Consider the following 20,127-nt stretch of genomic DNA (forward strand, 5'->3'; position numbering starts at 1 on the left):
ATTAGTTTGCAGCAAATGACAAGAAATAGTTTTACGCTGGGTGCCAGTGGCTCATGCCTAAAATCCTAGTTACTCAGTAGGCTCAGATCTGAGGATTGTGGTTCAAAGCCAGCCTAGGCAGGAAAGTCCATGAGGCTAAAAAGCTGGAAGCATAGTGAGGGCTCAAGTGATAAAGTGCTACCATGAAGCAAAAAAAACTCAGGGATAGCACTCAGGCCCGAAGTTCAAGCCCCAGGACTGGCATTGAAAAAAACTATGAAAAAATGAATTATTTTTATTTTGTTTACTTCCTATAAGTTGCTGAAGTTTCAAAGTCAGAACAGTGGTTAAAAGTCTAAACAGAGACTGAAGCGCCTCAAAGGAAGAATCTGTCTCTGTTGTTAACACTCAAAAGAAAACATTCCTCCACGTCTTTTGATGATGAAATAAGCTCTAAGTTTTGATTTCTCAAGCTGTTACACATTTCAGAGGGCAGAAGACCAAGAACCCTTAAGAATTCAGAAAAGAACTGGTGTGGGGAAGTTAAGTTGCTGACAGAGGAGCACCAGCCTGAGGTTGGCTGATTTCTTCTTTACTTATTTCTATATGCATGATGGTACCTTTGTTCTACAAAGGGTATGAGAATCTGAGTCAGTTTTGTGAACCTAGGGACATGGCTTTTAATGTGATTATTTAAAATTTTATTGCTATTATTAAGGTGTTAAACAGAGGAGGTTACCATTTCATTAATCAGGTAATGAGTACTTTTTTTTTTTTTGGACAATATCACCCCTTCATTCCCCTTTTTCCCAGTTTCTCCCTCCCATCTGTGCCCACAAGTTACACATTTTCCATGCAGTTTACACTGAATACCATGATTACATTTGTTCACCTTTTCCCCTCTCCATTTCTGTGGATCCTCCCTGCCTCCTCCCCGCAAGTCAAAGCAAAAACAGGCATTATGACTACTGCCACCAATAACTATAACTGTTTCCATTTTGTAGAATTCTTTTTGATAATAGAGTGTTAATTGTTCAGAGAAGTTATACAACTTAGCCGGGTGCGGTAGTAATCCTAGCTAGTAATCCTAGCTACTCTGGAGGCTGAGATCTGAGGATCAATGTTCAAAGCCAGCCCAGGCACAAAAGGACTTGAGACTTATCTCCACTTAACCTCTAGAAAACATGAAGTGGTAGCCTGGAGCTGAAGAGCTCAGGGATAGTGCCCAGGCAGAGTTCAAGCCCCATGACCCGTATTAAAAAAAAAAAAAAAAAAAAGATATACACCTTTAGTTGATGTTTGTGTGGTGTGATCTCTCTTTTAGTGGGAAAAGATGATAGAGTAATGGAGATTTTTTTTTCAGTGCAGATGATCACATGTTCTGAGATCTGTTTACCCTCTGCTTTGATAAAAAAGAAAAGTAGAACCCATGTGATTGGGTGCTGAAGGAAACATGCTGTTTCTCAGAGCTCTAACTCAATTTTTTTTTAAGGCTTCTTACCTAACAGCTCTAACTTGCTGAGTCTTTTTAAAAAAGGGTAATAAGTTAGAATCATAGACTTTAAAATCACTGTTAACTGGGTTTTAAAAGAGGAAACTGAGTACAAAGCTAATTAGCCAATTACTCTTAATCCTAAAATTCAGCATTTCTTTCTTTTATGCTCTCATTAGGTATTTTTCATTGTTTAATTAGTGGCGTGTTCTGTCATTAATGATATCTTGTTCTTAAGCAAAGAATCACTAGGGTGGGGAAGGAAGCAGGCAACGGTGGGCTATAGATAGTTTCTTTGTTCTTACCTATCTGCTTGCTTTTATTTCATAGTCTAAAGCAACACAGGAAGGCACATGTGTGACAGAGATTGTATAAACATTTGTGTGTCCTGCTTCAGTTCCTTCAAATGGTAGGAACACATTCAATGACTAATAACAAAAAACATCTTCAATTTTTTTTCCCCCAGTAGTTTGAACATAGCCTTGTACCTGCTATGCAGCCTCTCTTCTACTTGGGCCATTCCTCCAGCCTGAAATCTAGTTTTTTCTAAATGCTAGTGTTACATGATCTTGTACAGTAGAAGGAGGAGAAAAGAGAGAAAGAAGGGTTGAAATGATTAGGTGTAGTAATTCTTAAAAAGCCCAGAATTTCCAGTTTTGATATTCTCTTTCCTTAGTCTGTTTTTCTTTCTTTCTTCTCACCTTGAGGGATTATTTCAATTATAGATTGCTTATTAGAGAGCACCAGAATTAATTTCTGGCCTATAAATATATTAGAGAGCTAACGTGGAGACTTTCCACTGACACATTAAATGAATGTGTGGAGAGAGATGGGGAGTAGGGAGAGAGAAGGTGAGAGGAAGAAGAGAAGAGGATATGATTTCTTAGTAGCTTGTGGTCAGAGCTAACTTCAGAGATATCAAAAGAGAAGTCTGCAATGGATGGTCAAGACTAGCCTGGCGATGACATGTATTATTCTGCAAATACAATAGCTACTGGAGTTATGCCTGTGGATGTCAACTCAACTACAGTATGAAGGGGGATGTTAGAACCATCTCATGTTAGTCTAGAGGTGGTACTGTTTGCTTTGAATCTCACAGGAAATGGCAGAACTGACTAAAAGCAAAACAAAACAAAAAACATACAAACAAACAAACAAAACCCTCAGAGCCCAAGGACAACAAAAATAACAACAAAACCTAATAAGCAGGAAGTATGGTTCCAGAGATAGAGCATCTGCCTAGAAAGTGCCAAGGCCCTGAGTTCAAACTCCAACTGAGGCTTCTATTTCATGATGGGTTGACAGTGTTTTTCCTCTTTTAAATCAAGAGGCTCAAGTGGAGCAGTGTCAGCTGTACAGGATCTCATTAAATTTTATTCTATATGATACTAGAATGGTGTGAAATAGAATTTAATCAGATTCTGATTTCAGCCCGTACTTGTAAAAATCTGAGCCCTATGTGACATTCTTAGCAGCTGTACTTAGATTGTGGGTGTCACTGGGGACCCACCCCTGGAAATGAGGGGGGTTTCATTAGAGATCTATTCCCCTGCTACCTCCTTCTCAGGAGATAATGCGGGAAGAGAACTGAGTAACACTGAAAATTCCATATCCCAATAAGTGTTTCTGGCTATTATGAGTATGAGACATTAAGACAGGTCCTCGGAGGTAAACAGTTCTTATTCAATAGGCAGACAGTTGTGAGGAAATAGTGAAACACACTTAAACATCTTAGCATGCCTTAGCTCTCTGTATAACATTACCATTTTGAGGTGGTATGCATTTTTTGCCTTTATGAAATGTTAGGCACATCTATATTGCTTGGAAATATGGAAAGGTTTAGTCTCAGTTATATAATTTCTTCATGTTTCCTCTCCAAAAGGGACCAAGTTAACTAGAGATATTATATAACAGGACTTAGATGCTGTGATTGCTAAAGGCACTGACTATGGAGGCTGCAGATGAGTGGTGGTTAACTAGGAGAAAGATAAATACTTGGCATCTGTGCCTTCATTTTGCATCTGTCTTCTTTGCTGCCAACATCTGAATCAGATTCCTGCTCAACTCTGCAGGTAGGTGAGGTAATTATTTAGGAATGTTTCTCTCAAACTGGTAATTCATATTTTAGCATCGAGACCCAAAGATAAAAGTAACCCGGAATGTGGCTTAGTGGTAGAGTGCTTGCCTAGTATGCACAAAGCCCTGGGTTTGATTTCTCAGTATCACATGCACAGAGAAAGCCATAAGTGGTGCTGTGGCTCAAGTGGTAGAGCTCTAGCCCCAAGCAAAAGAAGCTCAGGGACAGTGCCCCGGCTCTGAATTCAGGCCCCAGAACTGGCAAAAAAAAAAAAAAAAAGGTAACCATGATCAATGGGGTGGTGCTTGGGGGACATTTCTAGCCACTGCCCTAAACTTAGAGGAGCTAATAACTCCATCTTGCCTGTCTCTTTTTCTCGTTGCCAATCCCTCCAGCAGTCACCCTGGGTTCTAGGATTAACAGGTCTTAAGGAAAAACATTTTATGAGAAGAGATGAGAGTATTCTCCAGGCAACAGCAACTTCCCTTTTCCCCCACAAATCTGATCCTTAGATAACCATCAAGCATAGCACGGCCTGAGATTTCTTATTAGGTCAGCTATGCAAACCTGAAAACAAGGCCTTCCTTCAGTGTTCTACAGAAACTGAAAGCTCTGGTTAGAGCCCCCAGACGGATCTTAGGTCACTGGACTTCTTTCCCTTGTCATCTCTTTGATTGACAGGCTTTGGGGGATGTTTGGCTTATCTTGGTCTGGTGGAATTCCCCTGGAGCAGGCACTTTCACCCTAACATTCTGGAAGCCAAATTAATATTTGTGAATCCACAAAAGAGACTCACCTATGGCATTTTTTGTTGCTTTTGCAGACATCCATGAAATCATCACTTAACAAAATGAGGCAGGGATTGTGTTGCCTTAAACTTCAATGTCACTACGTGAAATTGAAAATATGCAACAGAACAGTAACCACAAAGCATATACTGGTTGAAATAAAACTATTTTCCCTGCTCACAGAGATATTTTTCTTAGCTAGTCATATTGAAGATTAGACTCAAGCCCTTGTACATGCTAGGGAAGGATTCCACCACTGACTCCACCTAGACCTTGGGTTCTGGAGACAGACTCTCACTCTGTAGCTATATAGCCTCGAATGGCCTCAAACTTGTGACCTTCCTGCTTCTGTTTCTTGAATGCCTGAGTGACATAAAACCCCGCTCAAATAAATTTTTTGTTGGGGGGAGGTATACTGGGGATTAAATCCAGGGTCTTGTACATGCTTGGTAAACTATTACTTGAACCATATCCTTCAAATAAAACTTTTAATGAGGATAAAACAATTTGTAACTTGTTTGTTTGTTTTTTTTTTTGCCATTCCTGGGGCTTGAACTCAGAGCTGAGGTTCTATCCCTGAGCCTGTCTGTGCTCAAGACTATCACTTGAGCTACAGAGACACTTTTTCTGAGTAGTTTATTGGAGGTAACAGTCTCTCACAGACTTTTCTGTCTGGACTGGCTTGAAACCATGATCCTCAGATTACAGCCTCCTGAGTAAGCAAGGATTACAGGCATGAGGCACCAGTGCCCAGCTGCAACTTGACTTTTAAGTTGGCCACATAAATTCTATCTGACACAATTTCAATAAATTACTATGCAGTACTTACGACTGTATAAAAAGGGTATAAAGATGAAAAATGTTTGATATATTTTCTACCCAGATATGAATATAAAAAGGGAATTACTACTACTACTACTACTACTACTGAAACACTCTGAATATCCTTGGTTTCATCTCTCTTCCCTCTCTAGGGATAGCCACTATTCTAACCACTGTATCTGCTTGCATCCCTGTATTTTTCCATACCTTTTCCCTCTAGTACTGGGGCTTGAATGCAGGGCCCCAAGCTCTTGCTTTGTTTCATTTTTTTTTTTTGGTCAGAATAATGTATAGAGGGGTTACAGTTACATTCGTCAGGTAGTAGGTGCATTACTTCTCACACATTGATACCCTTTTTCATGTTTTTGGCTCCATTTCCCTCTCCCTGCCCCTGCTTTGTTTCTTTTCTTAAGACATTTTGGTGGTTAATTAGGAAAAAAGTCTCAAAGATTTGTCTGTGTTGACTTTGAATCATGATTTTCAGATCCCAGCCTCCTGAGTAGCTAAGCTTGTAGGTGCGAGAGGATGGTTAAAACTAGTCTATCTGACTCTAAAGTCTTTGGATTCTCATTGACTGACCTGAGATCATTCCTAGTATAGAACATAAAATGGTTAATGAAAATAATGTCTTATAAAGTTTGTAAGATTTCTTAGGAATCAAAATTGTTGGATCTTACCTTGATCACCTCTGGGGTCTGCTGAATCAAAACCATGGAAGTAGTATCATTGGCTTTATCACCAACAGGACTTCTGCTGACTGGCAGACTGGCTTGGGAGGAAGTTGTCAAGGTTTCCTGTAGAATTTGCATCATTTCCTTTTCTTGAGACAGGCTCCCTCTACCTGATTTGCATTCCACTAGTTCTTGAGCAAAATCTTCAATGCTTTCCAGGATTCTCAGTAGGAGAGCTCTATCTTCTTCTTCTATTTTGTGTCCATTGGTTTCAATAATCCTTGTTAGGCAGGAAGGTGAGACTTTTTCGGTGGGCGAAGAGCCTTTAGATTTAAGCTCCAGATCTGCAGGTATCAGGCTAGTCACGTGATCATGACTACTTAGAGATGTGAGGTTTCCATCCTCGGTGAGTGGCTGTTTTAGAGAAGTCTCCATCTTCTGTGAGAATGATTCCAAATCCAGTAACAATTTATCAATCTCTTCCTGGCTATTGGGATTCATAAAACCCCTCTGGTCTCCCACTTCCACATTAGGAACTTTTGATTTAGAGTCTTCCTCAACTGGTGCCTCAAACACCTTACCAATATTATTTTGCACTGAGGCAGGGCCTTTTTTAAGGTGAAGATCGTGGTCTGAAAATTTGTTTACCCTGAACAGCTCGTGACTGGGCCCATTCGCTGTCCTTTGTCCTTTGTCCAAGAATGCCTTCTTTCCATCTGACTCTTCTTCAATATAAAGAGTTTCCATTAAATCACTAGCAGAAGCATTCTCTAAAGGACTTGTGGCTGATGGTGACTGAAGCTTGACAGCTTTTGGAGTTCTGGGATCACTGACCTCTAGTCCATAAAAGGAGTTGGTAGAGTTGTTTGGAATGACTTTTACAGTGTCTGTTTTTCTAGAATCATGCTTGTCCTCGTGCGATTCAATGGTCTGAAACTGTCCAGAGTCAGGCCCAGACCGCTGGACAACATCTTCATATTTAGGGGGCTGTTCAGTGCCATATATCGGAGAGAAGGGAGTCAGCTGTAAGCTAGGCACGTTTCCAACCAGTTCTGTTATATCGATGGCCTCAGGATTCCCAGGTTGCATGAACTCAAATGGCAACTTCTTCAGGTAGGATGCTAACCTGGTCATCACATTCATATAGACAGCGTCAGAGGTAGAAGTTGCATCGTTCCCGCTCCCTTCACTCATGCTACCTCCAGACTTCTTCTTTATGCACTGTTTGATGATGTCTGTGCATTTCTTCAAATCCTCAGAGCATTTCAGTAAGATGTCTAAGCACATTTTTATGTCTGTCCCGGAAGAAAAGTGATCTATTTTGTGTTTTTCCAAAATCTGAGTAACTAGGTCTTCTTCAGAGAAGCTTTGGAGAAGCATGGAAGTCAGGTTCGTATCAAGCGAGTTTCTATGGGGCAAGGACTTTTCTTCCACAGAGGAACTCCGGAGCAAGCCAAAGGCCGGGGAGGGCACATCACTGTTATAATGGCCACAGAGCAAATCAAAATCAATTGATCGCCTATTGAACGAGTCAGACTTCACTTTCCTTCCCTTTTTGTAAACGGCATGATTGGAGCTCTTGAGTTTTTCCAGGGAAAACTCTTTTATTTTGCCACTGGCAAAACTGATGGCTTCCCCGGCAATGTCCTTTACATTACAGGTGTTCTGGAGCGTGGATGTCCTCTTGAACCTGGGTAGGCCTGCCAGGACCTGGTGGGAGTAGTCACCTTCCGTGGCACAGAGGCCATTCTCATGGGGGAGAAACACGGAGTTCAGATCGACATCTTTAAACGGAGACACAGGGAGGTGTAAGAGGTCTGCACACACGCTGTGGTGAACCACCACGCAGTTGACGCCATGGGTGAATGTATGGCAGGTTCCAGTGCAATAATGGATAGCTTGCTCAAAACGCCGGTCTATCACCACGCTGCTGTAGTGGTTCACGGTACTCACTACGAGTCTGTAAGCTGCTGCCATAATACCCGCTCCCCCAGGAGCCTGGGGATGTGCGACTTTCTACGGATACGTTTCAAGAAAACTCTTCAATGGCACGTAACTGCGTAGGTGCGTAATGGCAATGCGCAGTGATTTTTGGCCAATTTAAGGACTTGCCTCTTGGAGGAAAATCATGTATATCAGAGGTTTGGTAAAGGACTGGTATACAGTAGCTGCTGCACATGTGTGCCTGCATCAGCAAGGCTAATAATTTAATAATGGTGCTGTTCAGTTGTATTTAGAAATATGACACTTGAAGATCACGGTTACTGAAGATACCCTCTTGCGGTTCTTCTGTGCTTTTATAATGTGCACATTTGCTATTATAAATTTACATCATAAGTTGTCGCTGGCAGTCATATAAAGGTGTTGTGACAAACTGAGTCCTCCAAAGAGTTAAATGACCCATTTTTTTTTTCTGACTTAGAGCAACCTATAATAAAATGAAGAAAATAATTAACTTTTTATTTTCTCTTTCTTTGGATCTCCTATGCAGTTAGCCACTAAGTCCAATTCCATGCCACTGGGTGAGGTTATGCAGCACAGGCTTTTATTTGCCACATTCAGCATTCTTTTTTTTTTTAACTTTTATTTTTTCTTTTCCTGGCAGTACTGGGATTTGAACTGAGTTGTGCATTTGGTAGGCAGATGCCTAATTTCTTGAACTATGTTCCCAGCTCTTGTGCAGTTATTTATTTATTTACTTGCTGGTCATGGGCTTAAAGTCACACACACACACACAAAAATCTCTTCTGTGTATTTACTTCTGCCCAATACTAAAACAATCGCATAACTCTTACCCTTTATTTTGTTAAGATGGTGAAGCAGAGGTGACAGAGCCAAACTTCAATGTTTGAAATGAATCACTTAGTCCTAAGTATGCATTTGGAAATATGGAAACATCAAAATATATGACAAAGAAAAAAAGCTCGACAGGTTGTTCTCTATCTCTTCATGAATAAAAACTTAAAATCCTTTTCACAACTGGCACTTTAAATACCAAAGTAATGCTTGTTAGTAACATGTGTAACACATTCTAGAAATTAAAAATGGGTTTTAGGGATGAGGAAAGGAGCCTGGGGCCTAATTAATGGTGTGCTAGGCTTGGGGTCAAGGATATAGCTTCAGAAGGGCTTGGGTCAAGGGTGCGGCATCAGGCCTGGGTTGTTCTGGGACATAGAGAAGATGTTCCTCATGGCAGTGGAGTGACAGGAGTTGAAGAGATATGGACTTGGGAAAAGGCACTAGATGAAGGATTTCAAGCCAGAAGAGTAGATGAGACTAAACATGCACAGGGTGAGAAAAGAGCCAAGGAGGAGACTCTAAGGAAGGCTGGCCCATGTGGAGTGAGGAAAGTGACAGACAATAAACTTTCAAAGGGCAGTTATAGATTCAAAATATGTGACAGAATTCCAAAGACGAGAGTGATTCATTCTTGAAATATGTTGAATTTTACAGGTTTTGTGTAACCAACAATCACTCAGAGTTTTACTGTACTTTTATGGGGTTATTCTGCCCCCCCCAACTTCATGGAGAAATTTAGGAAGTGAATAAAACTTAACAACACAAGCGATGTGATGGAAAACAGGGAAAGGTGTTACACATATTTTTATATTGCTATTTATTTGCCCCACTTCAGGAAACATCTGGAACACAGAGTAAGAGGTAAAGAAATGCCATTGTTTGTCTCAGCTGGAAAAAGGGTTCAAGAAGAGTTAAGGGACACTGGAGACAAGTGAGAATGGGCTGAATATCCAGGTTGCTACGGTGGATCATCTGCAGGCTCTGAGAAGAATATACTACAGGGTGTTTTTTTCTTTTTCTTTTATTTAATAGAGTACAGAAGGCACGATGATTCAGAAGCAATGAGTCATTTAAAAATAATAAAACTACTGCGCGGCCTGGAAAACACAGGCAATCTTTGGTGGGTGACTCAGTGTGGAAATGGCTTCCAGGAGAATCTTTTGGAGGAAAAACAGACCAGGTCCACTGAGCTGCTATAGAGAATTAAAAAACAAAAAAATGAGACCTGGAATATTTTAATCTTTGTGTTCAATTCAAGAACAGTTGAGATGATAAATCAGAAAAAGAGAAAATCTCAGAAGGGAAGATTTTCTTACGCTCAAAGGAATGGTACATAATACTATGGAATAACAATACACGCTCTGAGTTTAGGGATAACACTCTTTAGGCCTAATTGGAGCACATAGGAATTTGGAAATATATAGAACCTACTTTGATGGATATTCCAGTGGAGAAACAGGAAGCGTGGCCGAGGGTCTGCTCTTAGGTAGGTAGGAAGGTGCAATGTGTTCTCTGCACTGACCAGTCTGGTAATCTGCCAGTCACGTCCCTGAGATTTCACCTTCTCTTCTGGAAAAACTGGATGAAAGATGGCTGTGGGGGTCTAGAGAACCAAAGAAAAGCAAAATTTGAATATACAAAATTTGAATACACACACACACACACACACACACACACGTCTTTTTTTTTTGTCAGTTGTGGGGCTTGAACTCTGGGCCTGGGTGCTGCCCCTGAGTTCTTCAACTCAAGGCGACCTCCCTACCCTGGGCCTGGCCATTGTCCCCTGAGTTCTTCAGCTCAAGGCTACCGAGCCACAGCGCCACTTAATTGGAGATAAAAGTCATGTTCTTTAGTCACTTTGAACCACGATCCTCAGATCTCAGCCTCCTGAGTAGCTAGGATTACAGGCGTGAGCCACTTTACCCAGCTTTGTATATTTTAAAATTTTATAGAGAAGAATACTAAAGCAGCTCTTCATTTATTCATTTCTGTTGAGAGGTGTTTGAGAGGCTATCCTGGAACTCACGACCCTCCCTGTTAGCTTCTGGAACACTGGGACTGCAGGCATTCGGTAGCATATCTCTAGCCATTTTAGGTGGATGTTATTTGCAAAGCTACTAACTTTCCTGAAAGTTCCAAGGGGAAAATTTGGGAACAACTTTTACTAGTTTGAAAAAACAAAAATACATATATAGCTCAGGCTGGGGAAAAAACTAAGTGGTAGAGTGCTTGCCTAGCATGTGGAAGGCTCTGGATTCTGTTCCCAGTACATATGCATGTACAGACCTGTACACGCACATACACACACAAAGAAACATGAACAGTTGTTTCTGTTTGGCATTATCTCAACCAATGCATTTTCCTTTTCTACACATTTTTAATTTTTTTTAAAGAGTCTAAAATAAGAATGTTAAAAACAAGAGAGAATCTTTTTTTTTTTTTTCTGAAAAGGGCCATTTGGATATTTATAACATCCCTCATGAGCCAGAGAATGTTATCAATACAGGCAGATGGCTGGCAGGCAGCCAATGAGAACCATGTCTGTCTGTCTGGTCATATACTAAATGATTTTGAGGATCTTCTTCCCTCCCTTCCATTTTTCCTTTATTTCCTCTCATTTTCTTGTCTCTTTTCTATCTTTCTTTTCTTTGATTCAGTGATTCTGCCGTGCAGTTGGGATCATAACCAAGAACCACCATGTCCATCTAATTTTTTTGTTTTTTTTAAAATCATGCTAACTCTTTGTCTAAGCTGGCCTCAAATCTTGTCTTGATCTTCTGTATAGCTGTGCAACAGGTACATACCTATGCTTGGCCAACTGATCTCTCTCTCTCTATGTATCTCTAGTTATATGTCCTCTCTCTAGAGAAGGCTCCAGAAAGCAAGAAGTTAAAATGGAAGGTAGCTCAGGCCTATGTGACTAACCCAAGATCACAGGAGTGCTTCATCTTTAATTCCTATGCCTTTCTATGTTCCTGTGAAATATGAATTCTGATCAAAGTTTAAAAAAGATTTAAAAATTTTAACTTATTAAAAAGATGATAGAGGAACTTTTGTAAAATAGTGTTGCAGAGAAGAGTTGGCTTTATCACTACTCTCATAACCCCTAAACCCAGTTTTCTTTTCTTTTTTTTTTTTTTTTTGCCAGTCCTGGAGCCTGAACCCTGGGCCTGGGCATTCAGTCCCCAAGCTTCTTTTACGCAAGGCTAATATTCTAGCATTCGAGCCACAGCAACATTTCTGGCTTTCTCTGCGTATGTGGTACTGAAGAATCAAACCCAAGGCTTTGTGCGTGCTAGGCAAGCACTCTTCCACTACGCCAGTCCTGGCCTGCTTATCTCCAATACATACTCCAAAAAAAAAAAAAAAAAGGCTGGAAGCTGGGTGCGGTGGTTCATGCCTGTCATCCTAGCTGCTCAGGAGGGTGAAATCTGAGGCTCAAGGCTCAAAGCCAAGCTCAGGCACTAAGTCCCTGAGACTCTTATCTCTAATTAACCACTAGAAACTGGGAAGGGGGCTGTGGTTCCAGGGGTAGGGTGGTAGCCTTGAAAAAAAAAAAAAAGCTGGCTTATGTAGGTGGCAGTGAGCTGGGGAAGTGCCCTGCCCACTAAGCCACAGCACACTTCTGGCTTTTTCTTTGTATGTGGTATGGAGGAATCGAGCCCAGTGCTTTGTGTATGCTAGACGAGCACTCTCCCACCAGGTTATGCTCCTGCTCCCTAGGTTGATCTTTAACCCACAGGCATTCTGCCTCAGCCTCCTTCCTAGGTGGTGGGATTACAGGTGTGTGCCATGGCATGTGCCTTGTAAATATCCTTTTTTGGCTTTAAACACAGACACACACAGACACACACAGACACACAGACACACAGACACACACAGACACACACAGACACACAAAGATATAAGAGTGTGTATTATTTAAAAAACTGAATGGAGACTATAGTCTATTATTTATTTTCCTCATTTAATACAGAGAAATTCCTTTCAGGGAACATAAAAATTGGTTATATAACTTTATGCATTGTATGGATCATTGTATGGATATGCCATACTGAATTTATTCATTAGATTCTCTACTAAGGCATATTGGGCTGTGCATTAAGATGACAAAGGAGAGCAAGCAGCAAGCCAGTGATAATGCTGACGTCAGCGGTGGCAGCAGCATTTTGAGCAAAGGTGGACAGAGGTAAGACGTATGGAGCTTATGAAATTTTAGTGCTCCTGACACCGATAATATCTGTGAATGATGTCTGAATTCTTTGTAGATGAAGACTCCAAAAGCAAGGCAAAAAGAAATAATGAAGAAAAAGACTGTAACCCAGAACATATTAAAAATGAAGTAATTTCAAATCTTCACATCTGCATAACAGAGAATGTCACAGAAAGCATACAGATAACTAGAAACAGGGGGTGGAACGCCCGGGGAAAACAGAATGCTGTTCCTATGATCATCTATAGCCACAGCTTTCTAAGGAAGTGACAGAGACCCCAGCTGCGCTCCAACCGACAGTGCACTGAATCTTTCTCATAAGTTGCTAGGTGACTCCATGTATCCTCTCCAGGGCTCCACTTCTTAAATAAACAGTTTGGGTGGGCTCTGTGGGGATACAAATTGTATTTGTCTAGAGTTCCCTTAGAAGCTGCAAATATGAGGCATTTCCCACTGCAAACAGAAAAGCTCCACTTTGTCCACTTTGTTTTGTTTTGTAGATACTGGATTTTTGGAAAGAGTTTTACCTGGGAACAATAGTTCCTCAGTAAAAACCACAGTTAGAAAGTAATAGTTCCTCTTCAGTTCTCCTGCCATGACCAGGGGAAGTCATAATGCAAGGCGCTAAAAAGCACCACCATAGTGTATTAGTCAAGCTTAGCATCATCAACGATATGTCAATTAGGGAAAATGTGCTCTATGAAGATTATTTGGTTGGCTGTGAGGCTTGAACTTCCGGCCTGGGTACTGTCGCTGAGCTCTACAGCTTACGGCTAGTGCTCTACCACTTGAGCCACAGCATCATGTCTGGTTTTCTGGTGGTTAATAGGGACATAAGAGTCTCATGGACTTTTGGCTTCAAACCACAATCCTCAGATCTCAGCTTCCTGGGTAACTATGATTATAGGCATGAGCCACCAGTACCTAGCTGGGCGAAAGCTTTTTTTTTATGACAGTTTTCTCTGGGTAATAAGCAGCAAGGACATCATTTAAAGTGAAGAGTAGGGAGGTGATAGCGAACACAAGGACACAGGAAAAGGAATAGTCATCATCTTGGAAGAGAAGATGAGAGAAAAAGGAAAAACCGGTATGATCACCAAGCAGCATAAGAGCAAATTTTTTTTTTTTGCCAGCCCTGGGCTTGAGCTCAGGGCCTGAGCACTGTCCTTGGACTTTCTCAAGGCTAGAGCTCTACCACTTGAGCTCAGCACCATTTCCGGCTCTTTCTAAGTATGTGGTACCAAGGAATCGAACCTGGGTCTTCGTGTATGCTAGGCAAGCACTCTACCACTAGGCCAAACTCCCGGCCAAGAGCAATTTTTTAATTCATAAATTTAATTTTTTAACAGTTATAATAACATTTAGCTTAAAATACACACAGTATAGTCAATAAGCAGGATAGTTTTTTACAGAAAAAGAATATTTAAACTGAACTTGCACTAGTGCTTGAGGAAGCTGCTTTCACTGTAGCCCTTTTAGATGAAGTCTCTCGGTCTCTCTATCTCTGTCTCTCTCTCTCTCTGCCCTCCCCCCCTTCACATTCCTCAGATATGAGGCCTGGTAAGTACCTTTCTTATGCCTTATTACCACATCTAGACCATTTTCTTTTTCTCCTGTACAAAAATCCTCTGCTCAGAGTCACATATCATCAGACTTTACTGCCCACTACCTTTCTGATGGCAGTCATTTATGATTCCCCAAGGTCACTCCCTTTCATTCCTTGATAATTTTAGCTTCTGGCTCGCTGTCATTCCAACACTATTTCTGTCATAATTCTTATTGATTTCAACATCCAAACAATCCATTTGATATCCTGGCCTTTTACATTTCTTGACCTTTTCTCTACAACAACAACATTGATCTTATTCTCTCCCTTATCTCCGTTATTTTCTCCCGTGGTCATATCCTATGCCTTCAGACCACCTATGAGTATGGTCTAATAATCACACATTCAGAGGAGTGACACCTAACAACAACACAGTACTGGTAGGTAAGGCAATTCCTCGATAGGCTGCTGGCAGAGCTAGAACATGGTAACCAGCAGGTATAAAACCACCCTCTGCAGGAATTCATGCCACCATCATCAACACATAATGCGGAGCGTAAAACATGTGAGGTGGCACACTGGCAAATCCATTACTCAGAAGGTGAGGATATCAAGTTTGAGATCAGCCCAGACTCTATAGGGAGACCCTTTCCCCTTCTTTTCCACAAACCCTGCCCCAATAAGAAACAACACCAACAAAACCAAATGGCAAGAGCAAGAGAACTAGGCATGCTTCTGCTTTGTGGTTCTACCAGGCTCTCAAAGGGAAGATAATACCATATATCATGAGTTATAAAGTACAGCCACACACTGCTTATCGGTGGAGATATGTTCTGAGAAATGCACTGCTATGCAGTTTCGTGGTTGTATGTGCAGGACATAACACTTAAATGTTTCCTTCATGAGCACTGCTGTGCTGCCAAATCCTCAACGCTGGCAAGGTTAACTTCATAAAACATTAAAAGGACCATTCACTATGATCTTATAGTACTTGTATTCTATACATGCACTCCAGTGCTGACTGAAATAGATGTGATGCATGGCTGTACTCAGCAATACCTGCTTTGTGTTGAGCAAATCATTGAATTGAATTCTGATGCCTACATTGAAGTTAATATTATCTCCACATCACAGATGAGGAAGCTGAGAGAAGTTTGAAAACCCTGATCAATTACTCTGAAAGTCTAAGAACTCTGACAGGCTTCCCTAACAAAAAACCCTATGTCCCATGCTATACTTACATTAAGGCTAAAGAATGTTGAGTAGATACTACCTGAGCCTCTTCCATAATGCCAGCTTGGTCTCAGATCTTTAGGAGGTTTAAGAAAGGGAGGGAAAAAGACAGAGAGAAGGACAAAGAAAAAAAATCTGTAGAACATGGAAGCGGTGATAGTAATCAAGTGGAAAGTAAAGAATGGCCGGGTGCTGGCAGCTCACGTCTGTAATCCTAGCTGCTACTCAGGAGGCTGAGATCTGAGGTTCTCAGTTCAAAGATAGCCTGGGCACGAAAGTCTGAGAAAACTGGAAGTTGGTGCAGTGGCTCAAGTGGTAGAGCGTGAGCCTTGAGCTGAAGACTTCAGAGACAGTGCCCAGGCCCAGAGTTCATGCTACACAACCAACCAAAAAAGAAAGAAGGAATTACAAAACGATGTCCTTTTAAACCCCATTTTTTTTTCTTTCAGAAGACTTAGAAAATGATGAAGCTATGGGACGCAGAACAACCATAGAAAACAAAATGAAGTTAATTGAGTAAAATTAGAGTTTGACTTCTAAAATACAACAAATAACATTGTCCAATAACATGTTTTAGTGCCATCTATCTGAACTTCAGACTATATTACCAAACTTTGTGAGTACCATTAAGAAAATGACTTTGTTCAACAATAAAACGGATTATACATAATTAAAAGGATATTCACAAATGGCATCATATCCAGAAACAGAATGATACATAAAGTAAGACCAAATATAAAGCCTCATTAAAAAACAACAACAACAACAACAACAAAAAACAAATGACCTGTGAGATTAAATCTACAGGAGGGAAATGGAAAATACAGATGGCACTAAATATGAAAGAATGCAAATGTCAGGGCAAGGAAAAGAAAAGAAAAAACACAACAATTTAAAGAAATCTAGTGGAGTGTTTGCCTAGCATGCACGAAAACCCAAGTTCAATTCCTCAGTGCCACATACAAAGAAAAAGCCAGAAGTGGTGCTGTGGCTCAAGTGGTCGCGCACTAGCCTTGAGAAAGCCCAAAGACAGTGCTCAGGCCTTGAGTTCAAGCCCTGGGAAAGGGAGAGGGAGAGGGACAAAGGAGAAGGGAGAGGGAGAGGTGGGGAGGGGAGAGAGAGAACCTAATGGAAGAGTAAAAAATGAAAATTCAAAGATGTAGGAAACATGTTTCAAAATGTTCACGTTCACACACACACACACACACACACACACACGCACAAAATGTATCCACTAAAAATTTCAAAAAGGGCCAGGTGCTGGTGGCTCATGCCTATAATCCTAGCTACTCTTATTATCTCTAATTAATCACCAGAAAATCACAAGTGGCACTGTACTTCTAGCTACACTGGCCCTGAGCAAAAGAGCTCAGGGGCAGTGCCCAGGTTCCAAGTTCAAACCCCACAACCAACTGGAAAAAAAAAATTAGAAAAGGAAGCCAGACTTTAGTGTTTCATACTAGTCTGAAGGCTGAGATCAAGATTTGAAACGAGCTGGCATAGAAAAATCCCTGAGAGGGCCGGGAGTTTGGCCTAGTGGTAGAGTGCTTATCTAGCATGCACAAAGACCTGGGTTTGATTCCTCAGTATTACATACATAGAAAAAAGCCAGAAGAGGTGCTGAGGTTCAAGAGGTAGAGCTCTAGCCTTGAGAAAGTCCAAGCACAGTGCTCAGGCCCTGAGTTTAAGCCCAGGACTGGCAAAAAAAAAAAAAAAAAAAAAAAATCCATGAGACTCTTATTTCCAATGAAACACCAAGAAGCCAGAAGTGGACTTGTGCCTCAAGTGGCAGAGCACTATCCTTGAGGAAAATGAAACTGAGGAACAGTGCCTAGGCCATGAGTTCAAATCTCATGACTGGCACAAAAAAAATCAAAAAGGGAAAAATAAAAGCAGTGAAATAAGATACTATTTCATAAAACTTTTAACAGAGGCAAATATTTGCAAATTAGTGAGGGTCCTTAGGACTTGTAGCCCAACATTATTTTTTTTCATAAAGGAACTACATTCAATGCTACCAGTCTAATTAAAAAGTAATGTACTTATAAAGTGCTTTGTTGAATGATAATCCCTCTGTACAACCACTTGAAGATAATAAAATAAATTTTAAAGAGTAATACAAATGCTAATAAAAGAAACAGACATCATTAATGTGTTTAAACATATTATATATATTTTATGTGATATTGTTCAGACACCTTTGGGACCACACTGGCAATATCTATTACAATTCTGGGATATTAGACTGTAATACAAATACATTTGCACAGATACAAGGATTCACTTCTGTAATATTTAAAACAGAGAGAGATAGAGTTAATCCCAGTGTTCCTTTACAGGGAAAGCACTAGTTTATTTTTTGCATTGTACTATTTTCTCTACAGGGAACTGGATTCATTTAGCTACTTGTTTGCCATCTAGGAAATTAGCTCATCTAGGAAAAGAGCAGAGGTGAGGAGGGTATATTTACATAATGGTTGTTTGGTTAAAACTTCAATAGAAATAATATATTGTGAAAAGTAGAGGGAGGACCATTGGGAAAGAGAAAGGGACAGAGAGGAGACAGAGTAGGAAGATAATAGGGGAGGCTGTGGATATTTTATCAAAGTATATTATATGCAGGTATGAAAATGTCACAGTAGCCAGGTGTTGGTGGCTCATGCCTGAAATCCTAACTACTCAGGAGGCTAAGATCTAAGGATTTCAGTTCAAAGCCTGCTGGGGCATGAAAGTCTGTGAGACACCAGAAAGCCGGAAGTGACACTGGCTCAAGGTGGTAGAGAGCTAGCGTTGAACTGAAGAGCTCAGGGACAGCACACAGGCCCAGAGTGTAAACCCCATGAGGGAGAGGGGGGAAGGGGTGAAGAGGAAGGGAGGGAGAAGGAGGGAAAGATGGATAGCTCAACTGCTCTGTCTTGGGGAGTGGAATGGAAGGAATAGTCAGACTTTTAAGAGTGCCAAGAGACAAGATTTGAAGGGACAGGAGTTGGGAGTGAACTTTACCACAGACCTGAGGGAAATGAGAGAGGAAGTCATTGTAATTAGGAAGAATGAAAAGGTCCTGAGGCAGGAACATATCAGCCTTGCTGGATAACATGAAAAGTAACTATTTGTGACTGGGACAAAACAAGTACAGGACAGAGGAAGAAGAGATGAGGTCAGAGAAATAAAGGGGAATTCATGTGGGGGGGAAGGGGGGCGGGTCTGTTAAGTGTAAAGCCTCCCAGTGGAGAACTTGCTTTAAGAGTGCTAAAAGCTTTAGATGCTGTATTGACAGCACGCTGTGGAGAAGGACACAAACAGGGACCAGTTAGGCAGCTGCAATAACCCAGGGCAGACATCATGGCGGTATGGCCAGGTGGGAACAGTGGAATACAGCAACAACAAGCCAAAAACATCCACCGAGCTCACAGTTGAAAAACACAGGCCTTGAGTTCCATAACTTCTCTAGGTCCTCTGCTCACTCAGTCAATCTAGCTCCTCCACAAACCAAAGAAGCTCTGAACCCTTCCGGCAATCGACTTTGCTCTCAATCTACCATTTAGGCATGGTACCCAGCTGTATGTGTGGATAGAATTCCTACTAGTGCCTGAAATACATCAAAGTTTCTAAATAAAATTATCCTCTTACAAGAGATTCCTAGTATAACCACCTTGAAGCTAAATCTGCTTATTCATGTCACAATCCCTTGTACAAAAGTTAACCACAATTCCCCTATTGGTAAACTAAAGATATCCATGAATGCTGGTTCCTCTAAAGATAATACTTCTTGGAGTATTATCAATAAGATTTATGCTTTCAACTATTAAACACTCCCCTTCTTCTTTTTTTTTTTTTTGCCAGTTGTGGGGCTTGAACTCAGGGCCTGAGCACTGTCCTTGGACTTTTCTCAACGCTAGAGCTTTACCCTTGAGCCACAACACCACTTCTAGTTTTTTCTATGTATGTGGTGCCGAGGAATTGAACCCAGGTCTTTGTGCATGCTAGGCAAGCACTTTACCACTAGGCCAAACTCCCGGCCCCTCCCCCTTCTTTTTTTTTTTTAAATCAATCCTGGGGCTTGAACTCAGGGCTTAGGCACGGTCCTGAGCTTCTTCCTTAAGGCTAGTACTATACCACTTGAGCACCTTTTCTGGTTTTTCTGTGTATGTGACATTGAGGAATCAAATCTAGGGCTTCATGCATGCTAGACAAGCACTCTACTACTAAAGCACATTCCCAGCCCTGAAAATCATTCTTCACTAATAATCTTTGGCATTTTCTATTCATGTTTTCTGTTCTCCTCATAGGCCAGGACTCTTGAGGAATCATGATGTCCAAAACAGATGTGTGTGTGTGTGTGTGATGGGACTGAACTGTGGGTCTGGGCACTGTCCCTGAACTCTTCAGCTCAAGGCTACTACCCTACCCCTTAAGCCACACAGCACAGCCCCACTTCTCGTTTTCTAGTGATTAATTGGAGATAGGAGTCTCATGTTCTTTAGTGCTGGCTTTGAACCTCCTGATT

At 41.1% G+C, this 20,127-nt stretch overlaps 1 protein-coding gene across 3 annotated transcripts in view; it reads right to left on the bottom strand.

Annotated features, from left to right (window-relative positions):
- Ppp2r3a (protein phosphatase 2 regulatory subunit B''alpha) overlaps positions 1-20,127 on the bottom strand; it is an 89,816-nt gene that overhangs the window by 33,698 nt on the left and 35,991 nt on the right. For all 3 annotated transcript variants that reach the window (XM_090323626.1, XM_090323625.1, XM_090323628.1), the window contains exons 2-3: positions 10,060-10,231; positions 5,836-8,257 (exon numbers count right to left, since the gene is read on the bottom strand). In XM_090323626.1, the coding sequence (XP_090179752.1) occupies positions 5,836-7,806 (1,971 nt within the window). In that variant the 5' untranslated portion in view covers positions 7,807-8,257; positions 10,060-10,231. The remainder of the gene's footprint in view (positions 1-5,835; positions 8,258-10,059; positions 10,232-20,127) is intronic.

This window comes from Megascapheus bottae, chromosome 32, assembly GCF_031878675.1.
Source record: "Megascapheus bottae isolate mThoBot1 chromosome 32, mThoBot2.hap1, whole genome shotgun sequence".
Taxonomy (NCBI): domain Eukaryota; kingdom Metazoa; phylum Chordata; class Mammalia; order Rodentia; family Geomyidae; genus Megascapheus; species Megascapheus bottae.